The following is a 17,098-nucleotide window of genomic DNA, read 5'->3' as shown; positions in this document are numbered from 1 at the left end:
CAAAATCTGGTAAAAATACCCTTGCTTGTTACAAATTCATATACTTTATTTGCCTCCTAGATGCCTAGGAGCAGAGAAGAAGATTTTCAAGGAAATAATTCATTTTCACTATGGATTCAATATAGCCCCACCCTATTACCAAAGCCCTTAATTGACCCAGGGGCCAAGACATTTGCAATTTAGGAAGAAGTACTCTTGCTCATCATAACCATGCACTTAGTATGTTTCCTTAATAACAATGGGCAGAGAAGATTTTCAAAGAAATAATGCATTTCTACTAGATATACAAAAGAGCCTCACCCAAACACCAAAATCCCTGACCCCAGGTTATGAATTTCAAACTTTTAGAAAAGATTTTTTTGCTCGTCATAACCATGCAATTAGTTTTTTTTCTGTAAAATACCCAGGGACAGAGAAGATTTTAAAAAAAAAAAAAATGAATTTCCACTATATATTAAATAGCCCCCCCCCCCCCCCCCCCCCCACACACATACATGAACCCTTGACCTTGAAGCCACAAATTTCACAACCTTCGATCATCATAACTATACACTAAGTATATCTGCTAAATACCAAGGAACAGAGAAGATTTTCAAAGAATTCATGCATTTTCACTATTTAACCAATAGAGCCCCGCCCTTACACCAGAACCCCTAACTCAGGGGCCAAGATATTCACAATTTTAGAAGAAGTGTCCTTGCTCATCATAACTATATACTTGGTTTATCTGCTAAATACCTAGGAGCAGAGAAGATTTTCGAAGAAATAATGCAATTTCTCTATATAATCAATAGAGCCCCCCTCCCATATAACCCCTCACCCTCGGGCCATAAATTTCACAATTTTGGAAGAGGCACCCTTGATCATCATAACCATGTACCTAGTTCATCTTCTTTATATACAGGGGAGAAAAGAAGATTTTCAAAGAATTTATGATCAACAGAGCCCCACCCGAACTCCAGAGTCCCTGACCCTGGGGCCATGAATTTCACAATTTTGATAGAGGGCTCTATGCTTATTACAATCATGCCAACAGTTTGATTGCTTGATGTAAGGATAGCACTAATTTTGATGGTTTTGGCCCTGTCCCTCAGCCCCCCCCCGGGGGGGGGGGGGGGCAGGGACCATGAAATTCACAAATTTTGTTCCCTTTCACCCATAGATGCCATATGCTAAAATTGGCTGGAATTGGTTCAGCGGTTTCAAAGAAGCTGGAAATGTTCAAATGTTAACACATGACGTACGAAGGAAGACGGACGAATACAAATCAGGAGCAGAGCAAGTACCGACCTCTAAAAAATATCAGAGGTGGGATCAAGTGCCATCGAGGAGTAAGCATCCCCTGTCGACGGGGCACATCCGCCATGTGCTCATTGTCCTGATTGGGCAAACGGAAAAATCCGTTGACAATTCGGTGTTTAAATAGTGGCCTAACAATTAGTATGAAAAATGTCAGTCAGCATTCGACTTAATGATAGATTGTATTTGCTGACAATTGCAAGGTCATTGTATCGAGTATAGAACTTGAGAAATGATGACTTAAACGAGTTTGTTGATATCCTTATTTCATCAACTTGTTTGTCAATACCTGCATGTCCTCGTTTTAGAAATTGTTATTACGTGAAGCATACTCTTGCGTATCGAATCAACTGGGATATATACTTGAGTTTAAGGGAAGATGACGATTGAAAAATTGAAGTCATTACTTTTATCATAATGCTTTGTTGTTAGGATACCATTAACGTCCTTTTCGAGTAAAATATCCAAATATAAAACAGATTTGTCAGACTTTGTGGTATCTTTTAATTCAAGTTCACTGGGATATATGTCGACAAATGAATGGAAGTAAATTAAATAAAGCGTCGTCGATATATCTAAATGTCGAGTTCAAGGCCACAGGAAGTATTAGTGTCTTCTCCTTTTCTGTAGACGTTTCGGAATTCTGCTTCATATGAATACAAAAATAGGTCTGCTGATAACGAGGCGCAATTTGGTATCTATGGGAATTCCGACAGATTGCTGGGATACCTGATACCCGATAACTACGAAGATATTGTCAATCAGAAACTCAACCATCCTATCAATCTACTTAGAGTACTCGTATGTACAATCAGAATGTTTAATATAAGACTAAGAGGCTCGTAGGCCACGTACGTACGATCTACTTTTGTAAAAAGACGAAATTAGGTCTCTCCCTCTATACTATGAAATCAAGTTAATTTTATTGTATAGAGGGGTAGACCTAAATAAATTGAACATATCATTAATGATATCGTCATTTACCAAATATATTAGATTGGGAGTGCCTTTGATATTTATGTGAATTATTTAGAGTATACTGAACTATTGTGGTTTCTTCGCTAGTTTACCCTAGTACAAGGACAGCGTCTTCTTTTCGTCATGGATTTTGTCGCCATGCAAACTTGTAGAGGCTGAGACCCACCCCCCCTTTTTTTTTCTCGGTTTCATGATGATGTGTTTTGTGTATTGTATGTTTTCCTGTCTATAAATAAACTAACTAAAATAAAAATTGAAAATCGCTGAAATTAGCGCAGTTTTAAAATAAATATATTTATGTAATATATAGATGTATTTATCAATAAATATCAATATATCTATGTATGAAAAAATTGATGAAGTTTTTTTTTTTTTTTTTTTTTTTTTTTTTTGGCAGTAACTATTTCTTTCAGGGCAAAGGGGGGGGGGGGGTGTTCACACAACTCAAGAATTGTATATTTATATAATTATACGTGTACATTGATAAGACGTGAATTTTAGAAGTAACCCTGTAATATGACATGTAACATTTAACACTTCCTACATTATATTTGTTATGAATTCGATAAGTCTAGTACACGAAAAAAAGTGAACAGGGTTCTGAAACCGATTTAATTAAGATCGGGATCGAGAATACAATAAAATTTACACAACAAAAACATTGAATCGAAACTAAGGCGTAGATTTGTTGCACTGCAATATGAATGGAGATGACAGCCCGGTTCTGCTCTATGCACATCCTTCAATGGAAGCATTAGCAGAAAACATTGCCAACATATGCTCCCATTCTATTAGTCCGAAGGAACAGCAGCAGTCTGAGCAGAGCCAGAGGCCGGCATTCCGTGAGGTCCGTGCCTTCTCAATTTCTGGAAGTAGCTCCAAACCCCGAGAAGTCGAGTTTAGAAAAACCATTCAGTGGAAAACATTTCCCGACGGGTTTCCAAATTTGTTTATTGAGGATGTTAAATACATGGCAGGGAAAGATGTCATCTTCATCGGGAGTTTTCACTCTCCTGATGTGGTCTTTGAACAGCTGTCAGTTCTGTATATGTTTCCAAGATATTTAGCACGCTCATTTCACTTCATAATGCCATATTTTCCAACTGGAACCATGGAACGTGTCGACACAGAGGGACAGATAGCTACAGCAAAAACTATGGCCACGTTATTGTCAGGTATACCGCTCACAACAAAAGGACCAGCTCAAATTGTCATATTTGACATACATGCACTTCAAGAAAGATTTTACTTCTCAGAAAATGTCATCCCAAGGCTTGAATCTGCTGTTCCTCTATTGTTGAGGGAAATGAAAACCTTGCCTGATTTTAACAACATGAGTGTTGCATTTCCTGATGATGGAGCATGTAAAAGGTTCCATAACTTCTTTCCCGATGATGACCCTATTACATGTGTTAAGATCAGGGATGGTAATCGTAGGATTGTGAAGGTCAAGGATGGAAACCCTGCTGGAAAACATGTTCTTATTATAGATGATCTGGTTCAGTCTGGAGGAACACTGCGAGAGTGCGCTAAAGCATTGTACGAGAAAGGAGCAGTAAAAGTCAGTGCTTATGTCACCCATGCTGTGTTTCCTAAGGAGTCCTGGAAGAAGTTTATAGATTCTGATGTCAAATTTGAAAATTTCTGGATTACAGATTCACTGCCTCATGCCAAAATGATATGTGAGCACCCACCCTTTAAGCTTCTTTCTTTGAGTGAGCCTATTGCTGAAATGCTTTTGGGGTATGACTTAATGCCATACTGCTAAGCACATTTTTACAAAATTTTACAGTGCACTTTGCTAACTACAGCATTGTACTTTTATTAGGACTTCAGAACTAAAAAATAAAGTAGGGGGGATAACAATGTTTTTATTTCAAATACGATATTAATTAGGAAAATTCTGTTGAGTGAGATTGTGTAATTTATTGCCATGTGATATACATGCACATGTATTTACCAACTACCGGTAGTTCAAATAATACTTTTTTGAATATGTTGAAGAGGCTATAAGAGGGATGCATTTTTATGCCCCTAATCGATCAAAGATACAGGGGCAACAGTGTTTCACAAACACATATTGATCTTTCTTGTTTTTCTTGATCCACTGCTGACTAATATAATTTGGGGGGGGGGGGGATGAGAGGCTAATATGACCTCTTTGGGCTCACCTGGAACTGGTCTAGACCTATATCATAAAAGACGATTGTTGAATATTGCATTAAATTTTATGGTGTTGGCCATATCCTCCCAAAGGCTCCAGAGAGGCAGAGTGGATGAAATTCACAATTCCTAATTTTCTTCCCCTTTACCCATAGAATTGGTTGAAATTGGTTGAACGGTTCCAGAAAAAAAAATCGCAACGGACAATGCATGACGACAGACAAAAACACAGCAGTAGGTCACCTGAGTGACTTGGGTGACAGGTACTACACCTATGCATGATTTTTTGTTACATGTACTACATGTTAAAATGAAAAGATAAATTTTTGAGATAGATGCAGTGTGAATTTTTAGAACAAGGTGTCTGTAACATGTATAAACTATGTTTTTTAGTCCATTATGTTTTGAATGCATTGTATTGCATACAGGGCTGTCCATAAGAACTGAAATAGATGGAGAAATTAAAAAAGTAGACGGGTGTTTGGGCGGGGGTGGGGGGGCAATGCCCGAGTACAGAGTAACGGTCGGATTATGTCAGTAGAGGTGGGAAAATTCCCCACCCCCTGGTCTTGTAGACAATCCTGTGTGTATGGCTCAATGCAATGTTAAAGTTTGTAGATTTTGTTAATATATAGTATATAATTTTTCTTTATACAAATAGACTGAACAGGGTGAAGGGACCAGTTGTACTTAGTCTATCATACACAAGTTTATAATACAATGTATATAATGCAACCAATGTTTAATATTATTATTTATCATATACTTAGTAGTAAATACACCGATTCTGCACTGTGCGATAAGGGTGACGTCACAATATCCCATATCAAGGACTAGTCCGAAAATCCATATCATGTATCGGACCAGCGAGCAAAAATCCATATCGAACCGAAAGTAACGTTTGTTTAAAGTTTAAAAGTTAATTAACTTGATTTTATTTAAGTATACATGTAAAATAATTCTTTACTAACATCTGTGGACTTAATTTGTTTTCAAAGACCTTAAATTTGCTTTATTAGATTTAAAGAAAAAGGTCATAAACATGCACGAAACATTCTTCAATGATTTTATGTGCATATTAAGTATTTCAAATATTTGATAAATAGAATACATGTACTACATACATAGCCTTCGGCCCTCGGGCTGATATGACATATGATATGGATTTTAGTATGTAATATTCTCTGTTTCACATTCTTTTGTACAGTAGAAAGCACAAGCAATTTTCACCTTATTTACATGTATATACCTGAAGCTATTTTTATGAATAAATGGTTTCCATCTTCTTATAAATACATGTACAAGTATATGCATTTATATATCAGATTCTGTGATCTGTTCATTTTAGAGAATGTCTATTCACTCTACTGGTGGCTCTTTTTTAACCTACCATGTATTGTGGCATATATTGTACAAATTATTTTTTAGCTATAATATTAAATTTTAGATCATTGTACTGACTTAGTTATCAATTATTTATTATTTAAAAATGAAAATCGTTGGTTTTCATTGTTGACTGGACATTAAATTTGTATTTAAAGTATAAATAATATGGATAGTTTCTGCAATCAGATATTTATGGGAACCTTACTTTACTTAGGTCAGTCACGGCCAAGATTCGAACTCATGACCTTCAGATTAAGTAAAGATACTTTATTCAGATATCTTAAATAATGTAAACTGTAGTAATCGGACATCTAGGTTTAAAGCAACATTTTTATTCATTACAATAATAATGTGTATTTTACAATAACATCAGTTGAGTAAATTTTCTTCATTTTTTTTTTTAAATTCTGAAATAAAACCAAATAATTTAGTAAATTATGTGTATCTTCAAAAATAAAAATGCAGAATGCATCATCTTGAACAATGCGACAAGTCATGGAGAATATAAATTTGTTGAAACTGATCTTAAGCACACATCTGTATTGTTAATGTCAAGCTCTGTAGAAATTACAAAGAATATTTCTCTATAATTAAGATTTTATTGAACTGCTTTTTATCAAACATTTCAGTGGAGAATCTGTCATTTATCACAGGCTGTGCATCTTGTTAACATTGTAGTGCAGAAGTTAATTCTCTAAACACTGCCAGAAATAGTTGATGATACAAACAATAATTTGAAATTCAAAAGAAAACTTCAAGTGTGTATGTGTAAATAATAATAAAAAAATTAGTCAATGACTTTGGGCATAAGAATATTTATATATTAAACAAAATTCGTAAGGATGAGATTCTATGTAATTCTAAAAAAAATATACATGTCTACATGTATCTATATAATAAAGCTTATTTTATTACATCAGAAATTTATTGACTTTATATTTAATAGAGTGGCTGGAAAAATTAAAAAAAACAAAAACAGACAAGTGCGTAATTCCGTGCAAAACACATATGGCATATCAATTACACATGACAGTTAACTTTATCAGGGAGTACATGTAATTTTATTCCAAGTAAATTTTGAAAGAAAAAATGATAAATTAATCCCAAATAACATGGGTCCATTTAATTTTTGCTTTAGATTATGAAAAAACCAAAATTATTCTTTTTGTGGCTCAAAATGATAAGCCATCTGACTTCAAATCTTTGTGCCAAACTACCCTACATGTTACTGGTACATGTTTATATACAAATGCAAAAACAATGTTTAAATCAACACTTCTAAACAGATGATACATGTATTCATACTATAATGATGTATTATAATAAATACAAATGTAAAATATATTTCAGTGTACTGTGGCAAGGTGGAAACAAGTTGGCCCAGAAATAGTGTAAAAATGTTGTTTACAAAGCAGGTTTTCCTGATATCAATACTTGTTGTTTTTTCTGACATATATTCTAATAACGTTCTGAAAACTCTCTTTCTTTATTATTTAGTGGTCTCTACCTTTTATGACAAGTGTTTAATTCCTTCTTGGGGCAGATATCATAATTATGATTCTTTGGGCGAATACCATAATTTTTTTCTTATTCGAATTTTGTGTACATATTTCAGTAAATGTTTCAATGCACTATAAAAGTGGTCATGTCAAAATGTTTTTGTAGATTATATGAGCTTATAAACTCATTTTATACATTATTTCTGAACCAATTTCTTGTGAAAGGGCATATACTGTATAATAAAAAACAATTGCACTAAAGTGATCAATTTAATGTGCAGCAGATGAGAAATTATTGGTGGCAGTTCATGTAATGGTACATGTACTCATGTAGTAATTTTGCATCACCTAAGATCCATAGATTTCCTGAGAGTTTTTTAAAGACTTGCTTTTAAAAAGAAACCTCTTATATGTTTTCTTGTCTACATACATGTACATATTATGAAAAGATGACAGTCAGAACAAAATAACTGCCATAAAATATTTTTTAAACATGCATGCATATTATATAAGCATCTTATATAAATTTATCTTCTTACTGAAATATCAAACATTGTAAAACATCAGTGTACTTTTCTAAATAAGGCAATGAAATTTGATTACGACAATAAATTATTCAAGCCAATTAATAAGATAACCTAATTAAGATCGACAACCAAATCAACCTTTAAAATATCACAAGTATATAACAACTTGATTAAATGCTGGACGGATGTGTGAACCATGTCACAAAAAATGCATGACAACTGCACCATATACTGTACATAGTATTCAGTCTCGTAACTTCCATATGTACAAATATTCAGTCTTGTAACTACTGCTTGTCTGTACAGTTCTGTTCATAACATCAGCACCAATACTTCATATTTGTTGACAATATTGAAGATACATGTACATGTATTTTCAAAAGTAAACAATAACACACTTTACCTGTACAAATTATATATAATATATATATAACAAGATATAGACAGTACATAGTATTTCCAAGTGTGTAAATTTCTTGCCTCCAATAGCAGATGACGTAGATGAAACTTTTCAGTTAAAATTTTATAAGTACAAATATGTATAAAAAAAGTTATTCTTTCATTAATATTGCATAGCCTTAATATTCCACCATTTAACATCTGAATCCATACAGCATTGTATTTTGGTTAATATATAGCAGTTTTGATGATGACAAAACTTAACTTTGTTGAGGTCAGAAGACTTGATTTTCTAGTATGTATAACAGCCACTCACTGGGATACCTTCTTTATCAGACTAGAGGGCGGCCGAATTACAGTCTTTTCTGATTGGCCTGATGGTTTGTCTGTCCGTGCAGTGGATCTAGCTGTCTCTGTACGAGCTGTTTCTGTCTCTGTGTATTCATCATCATCATCGTCTTCATCATCATCATCCTCATCAGATTCTTCTTCATCATCTTCATCTTCCTCAGTTTCATCATCATCCAAACCATTCTGAAAATCGGGAATTTCAGATTGCATTGTGAGTGTACAAAATGCATTTATTTTTTTTCCATATGTCTGATATTAGAGGACATTCAATAGATGATTTAATTAATAGAATAAAATGACTGTCATGGATTTCAAGCTGAAATTTTCAATTTGTTCTATTTATTTTAAGTTTTTCATAAAACTCTACAGTCAAACTGGAAAATGTAACTAAAATTAAAAAGTCTCTTCACTCCTTGTTATATTAAAACTGATCTCAATGGTTTGCAGTTTGAAGGATTTTAAAATGTGAGAAATTTGAAATGAGCATAATATGGGTGTACCCTGGAGTCCACAGTGGCTTTGAGAGGTGAGGCACTTGTGCTGGCTGACTTGGTGGGGGTGACATTACGACTGGCAGGGGCAGACTGTTGTCGTCGAATACTGGACGGTGGATGTCGGTCCTCAGCTGACTCCAGGGAGGTGTAAGAGGAGGACCTTACCATGTTCATTCGGTTGGCAGAATTGGATGGCTGCATTTTGGACCTAAATTCCTAATGAATTAAAATAAAAATTAAACAGAGTACTAGTAATGAATATAAGATTACTTAATGTTAATGAAATGTGGCCCTTCATTTGAACAAATTTAAAATTCCCTTCTTACAAAGACACTTTGTGGTAAGTTTGGATGAAGCTGCATCCAGTTATTCTGAAGTATTACAAAATTAAGAAAATTTAACAAATACACAACAGATTGACAATAGACAAACTTTGGTCCATGAATCCTACTTGAGCCTCAAATGGGCTTTGGAAAAAAACATTTCACTCGTTTAACAATGACATACCTCTATATCTTCATCCAAATCAAATGATTTAATGTTCTGAAAACACTCTGTGTACATTTCTAGAGCTTTGGCATGGTAGATCATCTCAATGTTGACAAAGTCTGTCAAAACTTTCTGTTGAATAATATGAAGCAAGAATGAATTATTTCATAATTTTGAGCATAAAATCACTGCATTTCTACTACAAGTATATTCATGATATACATATGAAACACTTTAATTATTCAGATTGTGTAGGGAATGAATGATAATTAAAAACACTGTGTAATAAATTTAAATCAATACGCTGTACAATGATCTCTCGTTCAGTATTAACATGTTGTTTTGCTATGAATAATACAGTGCATATGCTGTTCCTCTCCCATATACCTTTAAATCTTTTAATTTCTCCTCTTCAAATTTATCGATCAGCTGTTCTAGACTTTTTGTGACAGCTGATGCTTTAACACTGGCCTTCTGTAGCTCTGTCTCCGCCATTGTCAGCTGGGCTCTGTTAGCAGGTGCTTTCTGCCGCAGTCTGTCTAACTTCTTACGCTGAGTGACTTCTAGTTCTTGTGTTTTCATTCCTTCCTTAATATCATTTTTGGCTTGTTTACATTTTAGTCCGTAATTTGCGAGAGGTGTCAGAACTTTGGCTTCCAGTCTTGTTACCTACATTGAAAAATTACACATTTTAATGTCATGATATAACCATTTATACCTGTACATAAATTAACATACGCTGTCCTCTTTGGACCATAATTTGATTTCAACACACACTAAAATCTGGTTTAACTGAAAAAAGAACCCCATAAAATCTGGTTCAAGTATTAAAAGTGGATATGATTCCTTTGATGCACCATGTGACGATGTCGTCTATCCATCGGTATACCTGACCTTGTCTGTAGTCTAATAATAAAATAATGTTATTTTACTATACCTGAGCTTGTTTACAGTCATGTAATAAGACAGTCACCTGAGCTTGTTTAAAGTAACCTATCTGTACATTGTCTGCTTACAAGATTTTAAACAAGCTCAGATACAGATACTTGAGCTTGTTTACAGTCACGTAATAAGAGAAAGTCACCTATTTATAATTGAGCTTGTTTACAGTCACCTATCTATGTACCTGGGCTTGTTTATGGTCTTGTAATAAGACAATGTAACCTATCTGAACCTGAGCTTGTTTACAGTAATGTAATAAGACAATGTAACCTATCTGAACCTGAGCTTGTTTACAGTAGTGTAATAAGACAATGTAACCTATCTGAACCTGAGCTTGTTTACAGTAGTGTAATAAGACAATGTAACCTATCTGAACCTGAGCTTGTTTACAGTAATGTAATAAGACAATGTAACCTATCTGAACAGAACCTGAGCTTGTTTACAGTAATGTAATAAGACAATGTAACCTATCTGATCCTGAGCTTGTTTACAGTAATGTAACAAGACAATGTAACCTATCTGAACCTGAGCTTGTTTACAGTCGCATATTAAGACAATGTCATCTATCTGTACCTGGGCTTGTTTACAGTCATGTAATAAGACAATGTCACCTATCTTTACCTGAGCTTGTCTGTAGTCCTGCACTGAAGACAGATTGGAAGCAAACTCTGACAATGACCTGACCATGCTTGGGTTATGGGTCTCAGCATCTGTATAATCCACCAAGTCCTTTGCTATCTGATCACCTATAGTAAAGCAAAATTACACTTGAATGTTTAGTGTCCTTCTATTATACAGAACAATATCTAGTGTCACACGTACACCAAATCTTCTTATGTGTCACTCAGAGAGGCAGCACTGAGTAAGGAAAATTACAGCTAGAACTGTTTTCATTTCTTTTTTGGGAAATCTTAACTGTCACTACTTTATGGTATGCCTTCACTGAAGGAACAAACACTGTTTAAAGCTCAATTCTGTTTTTCTATTACAACCATTTTCAGGCAAGAATCTTTCATATTGTTCTAAAATTCAAATATACAAGTGATTTTTGGTATTAAAGACAATAAGACAGTGTAAACCATCTTGATCCTCTCTTGACCTTGACCTTTAGATTATTAGATCGTTTTGATAACCTTGACTTTGGCATTCAGAAAGTTTAAGACATCTGAAGGAGAGACATTTATTGTCCTTCATTAAAACACTTTCAGAATGCAGATAGTCTAACATTGACAGATATAATTATTAATATTTTACTTTAAACCTTGAGACTTTCTTTACACATATAACAGTGACTGATTATACTTTAAATCTTATGTAAAATGTGAAGATCTCAAGCAGTGACCAATCTCATGAATCCAGTAAACAAAATGAACAGGGCACAAACATGGACCCCTGGAAACACCAGGTGGGTTTAGGTGTCAGAATGAGTAAGCACTCCATGTTAAATTCACCGTGAGCCCTATGTATTGATCAGGTATGCGGAGTATATTGTAGTACCCTGTAGTCAAATTTAGTATAAAAGCAATAACCTTACAAATGGTATCAAACATGTCAGACAAAATATGACCCAGTGAACTGATAGGTTGTATTTACAAACAAGGTAAATATAACAACTGTAGAATATGCAAAAAACTGACTTTAAATAGGGCTTTTCAAATCCTTGTAATATCAACTTATTTGTCGGTAACTTGCTCCAGTTTATAAATTGATTGTACTCAGAAAATGCTCTTGGATATTGAATCAGTTGGGAGACATAAACATTATTTAAGCAATTCACTAAAAACTGCTGCTGCAGTACAGAAACAAGTGAAGAGGGGTTTGAATGAAGTAAAACTTGCAGCATATTACCTTTATTCTTGAATCTAACTTTATAGTCAAGACTACATACATGAATATTTGTCCCTAATGCTTCCTTCACAGACACATCAGAAGGTATTTTACCTTTATCTTAAAAGCTACCTTTACTGTTATTACAGCTGCTATAATTAACTTTATCTCAAAGCCTCCCTTCATAATGCTACAGCTGCTATAATTAACTTTATCTCAAAGCCTCCCTTCATGATGCTACAGCTGCTATAATTAACTTTATCTCAAAGCCTCCCTTCATGATGCTACAGCTGCTATTTTAATTACTTTATTCTGAAGGCTACCTTTATTGATATGACAGCTGTTATTTTAACCTGAATCCTAAAAGCTACCTTTATGTTTCTGCTGTTATTTTACCTTTATCCTGAAGGTTACCTTTATTAATGTTACAGGCAACAGCTGTTATTTTACCTTTATCCTGAAGGTTACCTTTATTAATGTTACAGGCAACAGCTGTTATTTTACCTTTATCCTGAAGGTTACCTTTATTAATGTTACAGGCAACAGCTGTTATTTTACCTTTATCCTGAAGGTTACCTTTATTAATGTTACAGGAAACAGCTGTTATTTTACCTTTATCCTGAAGGTTACCTTTATTAATGTTACAGGTGTTATTTTACCTTTATCCTGAAGGTTACCTTTATTGATGTTACAGGCAACAGCTGTTATTTTACCTTTATCCTGAAGGTTACCTTTATTAATGTTACAGGTGTTATTTTACCTTTATCCTGAAGGTTACCTTTATTGATGTTACAGGCAACAGCTGTTATTTTACCTTTATCCTGAAGGTTACCTTTATTAATGTTACAGGTGTTATTTTACCTTTATCCTGAAGGTTACCTTTATTGATGTTACAGGAAACAGCTGTTATTTTACCTTTATCCTGAAGGTTACCTTTATTGATGTTACAGGCAACAGCTGTTATTTTACCTTTATCCTGAAGGTTACCTTTATTGATGTTACAGGTGACAGCTGTTATTTTACCTTTATCCTGAAGGTTACCTTTATTGATGTTACAGGCAACAGCTGTTATTTTACCTTTATCCTGAAGGTTACCTTTATTGATGTTACAGGTGACAGCTGTTATTTTACCTTTATCCTGAAGGTTACCTTTATTAATGTTACAGGTGTTATTTTACCTTTATCCTGAAGGTTACCTTTATTGATGTTACAGGAAACAGCTGTTATTTTACCTTTATCCTGAAGGTTACCTTTATTGATGTTACAGGCAACAGCTGTTATTTTACCTTTATCCTGAAGGTTACCTTTATTGATGTTACAGGTGACAGCTGTTATTTTACCTTTATCCTGAAGGTTACCTTTATTGATGTTACAGGCAACAGCTGTTATTTTACCTTTATCCTGAAGGTTACCTTTATTGATGTTACAGGTGACAGCTGTTATTTTACCTTTATCCTGAAGGTTACCTTTATTGATGTTACAGGTGACAGCTGTTATTTTACCTTTATCCCTGAGACGGGCACATTTTCTTGTGTAAGATGCCACATCATCACACAGCTGACCAAAGTGTCGCTCCACTAGGTTTATACGCTCTTGTATCAGCTTAACTTTGTTCTCACTACAAGATCAGATGTAGAAAAAATAGTGGTTGTACAGTTAAATACTCTACATGTACATGTAAATGTCACAGAAATATTTTCAATAGACTCTTTTTTGCAAATACATGTACAATTAATAGATACTGAATTGTAAAATATTAGAAAAAGTTAAATGTAATAAGGAAAATAAAATTTAAAGGAAAAAAAAGAATCACATGAATTTACTTGATATAAACAGTTGACCTTTGAGACATTAAATTTAATCAGTAATAAAGAGCAATTGTCAATCAGCATATCATAAGATATATAACAGGATATTTTAGCACCCAGCAAATTTTGTGATTTTATCCTAAAATTAACTACATTTTGTATTATTTAACATGTTTAAAATATTATCAATTTTTAGTGATTTTAGGGATAACTCTATTTGTTTTCCCATACATTATTTGGGTTAAAATTTTTGGAGACATTATTTTTACCTTTTCCAGGACCACTACTAAATAAATGTAAGCCAAAATTTGATGGTTGCTAAAAATTCCATTTATATGATATTTCAAATATAGACTCGATGTTAGTTATATAGTCAGTTTAACACAAATAAATAAATAATACCATGGACAAAATCAAATATAAATACACAAAATATTATAATTTATACATGTATTAATAAAAGTTTTGACTGGAAATATATTACATGGATAAACATTGATTATAAATTGAATCAACTTGGAAAAACCATTATTCAACATTGTATTATGATAGTCTAGAAGTATCAATAATAATAAATTGAACTGAAATAAACTTCATTTCTACATTTTTTCTAAGTTACTATATAGTATGACCAATTTAGATGCAATTATACTGATATATTTAATGTAAACACATATACTAGTGATAATCCCATTAGAAAAATTGTCAATCCTACAAATATTACAACTTCTAGAAGGATATGTTGTTTTTTGAAAAAGTGCTTTGACACCAGAAAAGAAAGTCAGCAATGAATACTTAGAAATATGTGAATATACTCTACATTATTTTGTTCAACTCACATTTGTCACTTTGTATATGTATGTATTATTCTTGTTAATTCGTTTTATGTCATGACTGTATGCCGACATGGTAATTGTCAATAAAGTGAATTGAATTGAATATATGTAGGATTCATTACATTACAGCACTTGCCTGTGATTCATTCTTCATTTAACATTATTTGATGTATTAGCATAACTTCCACTCATCACTATTTTTCAAGCATTTTCATGAGATTTGTTTTGACAACATAAGTGGGGACATAATTAAGGGACTTCTCTAAAATTAGTTTCATTACCATAAATCCCATCAACAGATTATGATTATAAATGGTTGTTTAAAATCCAGATGGAAAGATTTCATAAAGTTACATGAATCAAGACATGTACAGGCATTAGGTCTTTTCTAGATGTTCAAGAGTATTATAATGGCAAATAAAGCATTAATTCACAAATGAAAATTTTAATATTAATGGAGCATCATTTTACATTAAACACTTGACATCCATAATATTTATAATATTTTAAAAGCACAGAATTCTGGTATAGGTTAATGATATTAATAAGTATTTCTACCTAAAATCAAATTAATAAATTACCTTATTATAACATGACTGTAAATAATGCATGTATAAAACTAAGTATTACATCTTACTTTAAAAAATATTTAAAATCACTGGAATCATCTTTATAACAAGCAAGCAATATAATTTACACCAAACATAGTAACAAATGCCAGAAACTGTCAATTCTAAATTAATGTTAATGCCCCCTTCCCCTATATGTATGATACTGGTAATGCCTCAAAATCCTCATGCATTACTCATGCAACATGCTGTTCTGACTATTAACAGATACCATGCACAGGTGATGAATGCAGGAAAAAATAATGATATGCCTCTCTGGAGTACAAAGGTAATCTATGCTAGCCAACATAAACAAAGAATGTAACATAGCAATATACCTTGATTGCCCTTTAGAATCATTACCCATCATTCGTTTAATCCAGCTTCTTTGGTTTGGCTTTTGTTTGCTTAAAGGCACATTAAAACTCTTTAAAAATCTTTAAGATTGTATATATTACAGACTTTGAAGTAGATTTTATTTGCTGTTATAAACTTTTACAATCATTCTGAAAGCAGTCTACCAGCACTAGATTTATTTTCAAAAATTACTGATTATTTAGAACACCCATACCATTGTTGTGTGTGTGTCATATACTTGGTATTAAATTGCGGAAAGAATGGGTTCATGCAATGATAAAACTGATCTCCCATTTTATATAACCCTGGATTCGCAGATCGTTTTCTGTACAGTGTAATCTTTAAAAATATTTAAAAATTTGTCTGCTAGACAAAATGGCATTTCAACTTATGATCAACTATATGTATGTCCACTCTCTGGCATCTAGTAGACCCAGGGGACATGAACTGCACTATCTTAGTAGACACCTACTAGCTCATTAAAATTATACATCAAGTTTGTCTGATCAAAATGCTACATGTTCAGGAGTGCAGAGATTTTTAAATGATGTGATGCATTTTCCAGTTTATGATCAACTTGTTCCAACCCTGGTCATGAACCCTGAACCAAGGGTCATTAATGTCATAGTTATTCCCTATAATTATTAAACGACCTATTGTATGATAGTTGTCTAGGGACAAAGAAGTTAAACAAAGATACCGATTTATTCAGTTTTCAATATTTTACTGAACTTAGTCTAGCCCTGGGTCCATATCAAAAGTAAACAAACATGTCAAATCATGAAAGCAGAAGACTCTCCTCTTTTCTAACTCAGTATGTAGTCATTCATAACAGTCATAAAGTATTGATAATAATTATACATATACATTGATTAATTGTTTACCTTGCACGTATTTCTGCACCAGTTCTACTCATCTTCTTTTTCCTACAAAACAAAACAGGCCGAAAAACCTCTGAAATTCCTCATTACACCAAATGTTGTTTTCAAAATAGAAGAGTTCTGATTTAACTGACTAGTTATATTTTATAAAACCTTCATTTAGGCCTAACTATACTATTTTTTTCTTTATTTAGAATATTCCATTTAAAATTAATTAATGTCGGAATGTATGTTTGAGTCTCCTCAAATAAGCA

General features: G+C 33.2%; 2 protein-coding genes across 2 annotated transcripts; one reads left to right on the top strand and one right to left on the bottom strand.

Annotated features, from left to right (window-relative positions):
* Positions 1-2,943: 2,943 nt before the first annotated feature.
* On the top strand, positions 2,944-4,136 carry LOC133196654 (uncharacterized). The gene has a single exon (XM_061332513.1). It carries the CDS (start codon positions 2,978-2,980, stop codon positions 4,043-4,045), a length of 1,068 nt encoding a protein of 355 aa, XP_061188497.1. The 5' UTR covers positions 2,944-2,977; the 3' UTR covers positions 4,046-4,136.
* Positions 4,137-6,621: 2,485 nt separating this feature from the next.
* On the bottom strand, positions 6,622-16,933 carry LOC133197625 (CBY1-interacting BAR domain-containing protein 1-like). Its single transcript, XM_061333735.1, has 8 exons — positions 16,848-16,933; positions 15,945-16,013; positions 13,857-13,972; positions 11,149-11,273; positions 9,973-10,254; positions 9,604-9,717; positions 9,103-9,312; positions 6,622-8,785 (listed from the first exon to the last, which is right to left on the bottom strand). The coding sequence occupies exons 1-8, from the start codon at positions 16,877-16,879 to the stop codon at positions 8,564-8,566; spliced, it is 1,170 nt and encodes a 389-aa protein (XP_061189719.1). The 5' UTR covers positions 16,880-16,933; the 3' UTR covers positions 6,622-8,563.
* Positions 16,934-17,098: the final 165 nt, after the last annotated feature.

The sequence above is a fragment of the Saccostrea echinata genome, unplaced genomic scaffold (assembly GCF_033153115.1).
Source record: "Saccostrea echinata isolate AGI-Se365-2 ecotype Australia unplaced genomic scaffold, CSIRO_AGI_Sech_v1 ptg000030l, whole genome shotgun sequence".
Classification (NCBI taxonomy): domain Eukaryota; kingdom Metazoa; phylum Mollusca; class Bivalvia; order Ostreida; family Ostreidae; genus Saccostrea; species Saccostrea echinata.
The sequence above is the reverse complement of the archived record's forward strand: the minus strand, read 5'-3'. Positions and strand labels throughout refer to the sequence as shown.